General features: G+C 35.4%; 1 protein-coding gene across 1 annotated transcript in view; it reads right to left on the reverse strand.

Moving 5' to 3' along the window:
* Positions 1-2,130: 2,130 nt before the first annotated feature.
* The window catches only part of LOC106470639 (histone acetyltransferase KAT6B-like), a gene marked incomplete at its 3' end in the record, with an annotated part of 60,824 nt that continues 55,230 nt past the window's right edge, over positions 2,131-7,724 (reverse strand). The window contains exon 6 of the mRNA XM_022399265.1: positions 2,131-4,711. Within this exon, the coding sequence (XP_022254973.1) occupies positions 2,131-4,711 (2,581 nt within the window). The remainder of the gene's footprint in view (positions 4,712-7,724) is intronic.

Below are 7,724 nucleotides of genomic sequence, written 5' to 3' on the forward strand. Positions count from 1 at the left end.
AAAAAAAAAAAAAAAAATTAAGAGGGCCTTTTGTTTTGAAGCCATCATTCTTTATTATGTGAGAAAATCTCAGATATATAGAGGGGGTATCAGTGTCAAGTAAAGTATGTTGTTTCTTTTTCTGCCAACAGGTGGTGCTTTGTTTTGTTGTATATAATGGACTAGCTGTGCTGTGTCAACCACGGGTATCGAAATCCGATATTTAGCGTTAAAACTTCTTAGTTTTACCGCTGAACCTCTAGGAGAAACGAAGGCGACTTGAATTTATTTTTTTAATTTATTGTTGTCGCACCTGTCGATGATAATTTATTGAACTTTAATTTCATTAAATACTAGTTAAATGTGCGTGAAAATTTTATTTCACTAAAGGGTAAGATTTAAAATAATTTGTAAAAAAATTAAATATACTTCAGTGGTTAATACCCATGACTGAGATAGGGAAATTATTACTATAATTTCACTTATGATATCTGTTTTAATCCACCCACCCGAAAAATACCAATCCTTCTGACAGAATATTTTAAACAAAAAGTTGATCTGAGACTAGTTGCCTGAGTTGTCCTCTTACATCATGGAACGTGTAAACAGTTCCATTCAACTGCAGTCATATGCTGGACTTTGTTTAGCTAGTACCTTTTAACAGATATATATATATATATACACATAACGAGACTGGAAAGAACAACACATTTGCTGGGAGTCAATAAACTGGGTTTTGACTACTCTACTAACGGCGGCTAGTATCTTCTACAAATTTATAGAACGGTCTTGTAAAGAAGAACACACTTGGTGGGAGTCAATAAACTGGGTTTTTGACTCCTCTACTTATGGCAGCTAATACATTCTTACAGATTTATAGAACGAGATTTATAGAAGATGTGAGTTGGTGGACTCTGTCATGATATAAGACTGTTTAGCTTAGATATTATTGATTAATATATTTTGTGAGTCAATATTTTATTTTTAGTTTTTGTCATAATAATAATTAAAAGCAGACGACTGTTGGAAGTTGTGTTTATAAGTTACTGATGTTGAGACTATCGAACGTCTCGTGCTATTCATTGACGTCGAGAATATAGAAGGCGGACAGACGATTAAGTGATAGATATAAATAGCGTGAGCCGAACAGAAACAAATAATAGAAGAAAATAAAGTTACAAAAGGAAAAGTTAACTACCGTAGAAGTGATAGGTCTAACGTTTAATGTGTTAGAGTAAGACTAACAGTAGAAACTGAGATAATAAAAATAATTTATTCCGTCAAAGCGTGGTTCTAAAGTAATTGAATCAGCCTGAATGCGCTTTGGCAAAAGGAACAGAGGATCTTTAGAAGAAAGAAGAACAAACGATTGCGGTAACTCGCACCACAACTGTAAGTGAATCACAGGGAATACTAGTGCGATAGAAATTGAGAAAATAGTTCGGCTTGTCAACTGAAATTCTAAATTAATTGAATAGGCCTAAGTGTATATTTGACAAGAAGGAGATACATATATATAGTATTTATTATATGCCCATAATATCTGTAGTGTTGAATAATGTTTGTACATACGTTAACTTGTTCTGAATATGTGTGTGTGTGTGTATATATATTATTTTGAGAACAAGTGAAGTGCGTGCTGTCTATTCATCGTTGAATTTATCGCTAACATATCACAGACACCTACCGTAGAAGAATCCTAAGCCTAACAACATAATATATATTTATACTATTAAGGAATATAAGTAAAAGCACTATCGATAAAAAGTCTTGGAGAAGCTACAGCCTCCTGATTTGGCTATTCTGATAATAAATTTTATTGATTAGTTATTTAATTAATTATTAACAAACCAAGTTTTCAAGATTAAAAACTAGCTATTAACTAACAGTTTATATCCAGTGCTTAGAACGTATAATATAATTGTTCTTTATAAACTGCTTAATAAATAGTAACTCTTGTTATCGAGTTTAAATTTTGTTTCACGTATACAATGTTGTTACCTGCAAAGTCCTTACCTGTTCTCCAGTATAATTGCTTATCAGATATACAACAACATATTTCGTTTTCAAATTTACTTTTGCGCTTCTTTTTACTTCTTAAGATGGGTAGAAAGTCTATAAAAAGTACAATCTGTAGTAATATTAAATTACCATGACCAAGTTGGAAGTAAATACATCATAATTGTACACGTCTGTAAAGTTCATACTTAGCTTACCTTTACACCCATCAGCCATTTCTTTTTCCATGTTTGTGGCTGAAGGAAAGGATGTGGATGGACCAGGGGTAAGAGGAGGTTCAAGGTCGTCAGTGGTTTCAATTTCATCTTCGTCGATGACGAGAGGATTGTCGTCGTCTGGTAGAGGAAGTAAATAGTCCTCCGCCATGTTTGATTTCTCACATGTTGTGTGTATCTTCTTTTCTGGATATGAATAACTTCGAGCCTGAGGTGGTTCAGTAGATGGTGGGCAGCCAATTGCTGCATTTGGAGTTGACGTGTTGGGGTCGACGTGTGGTACAGAGCTTAAGGTTAAAGATGGCGTCGTAATGTAAGTGTTTGTTAAGTTTTCAGCGCCACAGCCGAGACTAGAGTGGTAGGCTAGTGTGTTACTTGTATTTACAAAAGGAGTCAACTTTAAGACAGTTTGACTTTTGGATTCATGTTGAATAGTAGAAAAGGACAATATTGGTTCCTGAACCTGTTTCGGAGAGGACCTGCAGGTGAGAGATAAATTTGCAGGACTCGTTAGACTTCCAGATTGGGAAACACATGAAGTTAAATATTTTGAAATGTCATTGGAGTAGTGACTATTTGTAGGGGTTGCGGATGTGTTTTCTACTGCAGAGGATCTGGAGCTTGAGTCACCTTCCCTAATTGTTGAGTTATTCTCCATGGAATAGGACAGTGAAGGTTGATGTCCTGATATGCTTCCTACAGCAGAGGATCTGGAGCTTGAGTCACCTTCCCTAATTGTTGAGTTATTTTCCATGGAATAGGACAGTGAAGGTTGATGTCCTGATATGCTTCCTACAACAGAGGATCTGGAGTTTGAATCACCTTCCCTAATTGTTGAGTTATTCTCCATGGAATAGGACAGTGAAGGTTGATGTCCTGATATGCTTCCTACAACAGAGGATCTGGAGTTTGAGTCACCATCCCTAATTGTTGAGTTATTCTCCATGGAATAGGACTGTGAAGGTTGATGTCCTGGGGTTAGCTCCTCTGTTTGTGACGAACGTCTTTCGGGAGAGGGTAAACTGCTATTGGAAAGTTGTGATGTTGCATAACAGAATGTTTGTTCACTCTCTGTATAAGTTTTAGATGGTGATAAAAACGGCAAGTTCTTTTCAACATTTTCAGGTTCACTGTAAGGGTTACTTCTTATAGCAGGTTTTGGGGATGTGTTTTCCTGTCTTTCATTCTTCACGCATTCGTCAAATTCTTCGTCATTCTCGCTGTCATTTTCCTCCACTGAACAATCCGTCATTGTATCTATTTTCATAGAGCAAGAAGGTACAACTGACTGTATTGTAGCGCATTTCTCTTCAATCTTCAATAAATTTTCTACATCGTAGATATCCTCTTTTTCGATCTCAGCACAGCTTTCGTCTTTTTCAGGTTCCTTACCGTCACTCACGTGTTTATCCTTCAAGTCTATGTCAGTGTCTTCATTAGGTGAATTCGGTTTCAGATTGGAAACTACATTATCTTTCTGTTCATCAGAACCAGAAAAGCCAGCATCCTGTTTGCTCCCACAATCGGGAAATGAAACCACGGATGACTGAATTGGAGATCTGTCACCGCTGCTACAAGATGAACCACTCAAAGTCACTACGTCTTTCCAGGAACTTGATTTGGTGACACATTTCGAATCCTTAAATTCCTCCTCTTTTTTCTCAAATAAGTTCTCAAACATAAGGTTTTCATCAGTTTCTCCTATACTACCCGTTTTTTCAGGCTCTTCCATGTTTCCAGAAAGGCTTCTTAAGGCAGCTTCAGCTTCTAGGATTCTCTTGGTGTCCACATCAACATCTTGTTGGTCTCTCGTGTTTTCAGTAGTGTGAAGAAAACCTGGATTCTCCGACAAGTTCTTTCCTTCATCAAATCTTAAAGACTTATCTGATTCCCCAACTGTGCCTTCATCTTTATCTCCACCTTCTATGTTACCATCTTTTCCTTCTGTTTGGTTGCAAGAAATATTGGAGAAACGCAGTTGTGTTTCCTGTACTTTATATTTCGATAAATGTTTATCTTTGGTTGTATTTTGCTTTACCATCGTTCGTTTTGTTGAATCTTCTTTAGACAAACAAGATTTTTCAAGCTCTGCCTTTCGATCAGACTGAGTGGATTTTTTTAGACTTTTCTGTATTGATTTATTGTCGTTTTTATTTCCTACCCACATCTTCTTATGAGCTATATCTTGTTTCACGCTGCCTTTTATCTGTGTACGCTTTGACTCACAGGAACTGTGTCTGATTTTTTCCAGATTTGATACGCGTTTAGTTCGTTCTTCTTTACGTTGACACTCTTTTCGGTCGCGAATTGGCTTGGTTTCTCTTTCATTTTTTTCAGCTGTCGGTTCTCTTTTTGACCCACTCTTTCCTCTGTGCTCCACAGGGTTGGATGTGTCTTTGGAATCTTGCTGTCTGCGTGTCTTCATCAACACATCTAAATTGTCTCTCTCTGTTGTGGGATGTTTCCTTTTACGTGCTGCTACGGGACATCCGGCAAGTCTGTGACCAAAACATATTGCTTTTTAAAAACCACATGTAATATTTTTAAAGTTCAATCTTAATACATATGTAATTAGGAAATTGTAGAATTTTCTCACAAAAAAAATAAAAAAAATTAAGACAAACTTCTCAAGTAATCTTTGTAATAAACAGGCAACTTTCGAAGTATTTAGTGAAGTATTTCTAAGACTAACAGACTAAGTTGTAGAATGATTGCGTCAATGAAAGGCTAACAACTCGGTTGTTTCAGTTGGTCCTGTATATCATCTATAGTACAACGGAAGCAATGTTTCTTCGTCGAACTGACGAAGTATTTGACTCTTCCTGTGCTTTGTAGATGTTTTAAAGTATGCAATCTATGACAGTGAGTAGACACACAATAGGTAAAAACGTTGGTGTGTATGGTTTAGCATGTGAACTGTATCTTAAGGTTCGTGTTTCGTTGCTAAAATAACGCGCTCTACACTTTCGGACCGAGAATACACTATACGTGTGACGGTAAAATCACACTACTCAATGAGAAAAGAGCAGCCCAAGAGTTGGGTTTAGGGTGCTAGTGATTATTTGCCTGCCCTCTAGTTTATCAATTCAAGATTAGAGATGGCTATAATTAAAAGCCAAACCAAACTGTATTGTTTAATAACACAGGCATGCGAATTTAAACTTCATAAAATTTGTTTTGGTTTTAATAACGGATTTTCCATAATTCAGTTATGCAGATTTCGAAAATAATATTATTTTTTTTTTCTATCACGTAAGGATATTTTTACAAATCGGGAAGAAAAAAGAAAAACTCTTACTTAGATCAAATTATTATTTTGTTTATCACAATGAATATTTGTATTACTAAGTTTGTTAATAAAAAATACAAACTAGCTGAAGAAGAGAGAATAACACTGATGTCAAACGAATATGCATCCTCATTCATCCTGATTTTGTTTTTGTGAAATCTTCGTCGTTTAGTCTCAAAACTACATGTTGTGGTTATTCTTTTGTGTATTGCGTTATGACGTTTTCTGAAAAATCTGTACGTGATGAAGAAAAATGAATATCAATTTCGGATTCAGCGTACAGGAATTACTGTAGAACATGTAAAAATGTTTGTGTAATTAGGGTCGCCCAGGGCAAACATGAAATATGGCTCCATAAACCGATTTTCAAACCCTACTTTGGTTGGCAAATTTAGACTGCTTCATTTAGCTATAGGGATCACAATCCAAGTAGTATCACTTTACTTGTTTGTGTACTTTTTTAATTGTAGCATTTATTTTGTTTTGGATACTTCTTATAGCAATTCTACAAATAACCAACAATCCCTACTTTCCGTTAAAATTGTAATTTTTTTCAGATTTATTTGTTCAGTTTTTATATCTCCATGGACTGGACACAACATCTATAAATTTCAGTATAGCCATATCCCCGATAGCTATAACTTTTACAAGAAATAAAACCACAATTACAAATTTATAAAATGTAATCATTACTTTGGCCTACAGATAAGTGTATAAAGCTGCCAAAGTAGGGATTAAACTGTATACATTTGATTGTGGTTTTAATTCTTGTTTCATTACTTTTTGTAGCAGGATCCCGACTTCATTTTAAAATTCATAAATTTTTAATAATCTTGTTTGTTTATTTTTTTTGTTATATCTTTATAAAGTAAATACTTTATCTTTAGAATCTGTCACGTGTCTATTCATTGACATGTAGCGCCATCCATTGCGTTGAAAAGATATTTAAGTACGTGCATGATATGTTTATAATTTATATTATATTTATTATATCAAAGCGGATACCCAGAAACCATTCAAGTAAGCTGGGGAAACCTTGTAGCGATAGTCTGAGCCGTCTTGGGGCTAGCCCCGTTGACGGGATCAAGTAGGTGGGTCGGTTGTAGACGAAAACATTGCTGTTTTAGAATTTTTTGAATTGTTATCCTGGAAATGTTAGCAACCTTATAGCGTATTACTATTATATATGCGCATAATATATCGTAACCAATACCTTGAATGGTCGGTTTATCGCTTACGAATTCAATAGGGTGGTTTTTCGGCGCGTGAATTATTTGGAAATCTTGTCGATCCCTACTATTAAATACTACCGTACTTAATAATAGTTTGTATTTGGGGTAGAATAAGACAAAATGCCCCCCGATGACCTCTTCCGGGTTTAAAACAACAAATTATCAGGAATGACAATAGTAAAAATAAATGTTCCTTGCTTCTCAAAATTAAGTTCGAGTGGATCATTATGCAACGACTGTTGAAACGTTTGTTAACATGTTAGAACTTTGACCAAACCTTTCATCAACACCGAAGTAGCGAACGTTTTACTCTTAAAATTCGGACTGTTGAATAACGTTAACAAGCGACGTAAATAAGATTTTTCGAGATTTTGGGTTTAGGGACTTGTTTAGTGTATTTATCCTTGGTTTTAGGGACTTGTCTAGTGTATTTATCCTTGGTTTTAGGGACTTGTTTAGTGTATTTATCCATGGTTTTCGGGACTTGTTTAGTGTATTTATCCTTGGTTTTCGGGACTTGTTTAGTGTATTTATCCTTGGTTTTCGGGACTTGTTTAGTGTATTCATCCATGGTTTTAGGGACTTGTTTAGTGTATTCATCCTTGGTTTTAGGGACTTGTTTAGTGTATTCATCCTTGGTTTTAGGGACTTGTTTAGTGTGTTCATCCTTGGTTTTAGGGACTTGTTTAGTGTGTTCATCCTTGGTTTTAGGGACTTGTTTAGTGTGTTCATCCTTGGTTTTAGGGACTTGTTTAGTGTATATATCCATGGTTTTAGGGACTTGTCTAGTGTATTTATCCATGGTTTTAGGGACTTGTCTAGTGTATATATATCCTTGGTTTTAGGGACTTGTCTAGTGTATATATATCCTTGGTTTTAGGGACTTGTCTAGTGTATATATATCCTTGGTTTTAGGGACTTGTTTAGTGTATATATCCTTGGTTTTAGGGACTTGTTTAGTGTATTTATCCTTGGTTTTAGGGACTTGTT

Source organism: Limulus polyphemus, unplaced genomic scaffold, assembly GCF_000517525.1.
Source record: "Limulus polyphemus unplaced genomic scaffold, Limulus_polyphemus-2.1.2 Scaffold4131, whole genome shotgun sequence".
In the NCBI taxonomy this organism is placed as follows: Eukaryota; Metazoa; Arthropoda; class Merostomata; order Xiphosura; family Limulidae; genus Limulus; species Limulus polyphemus.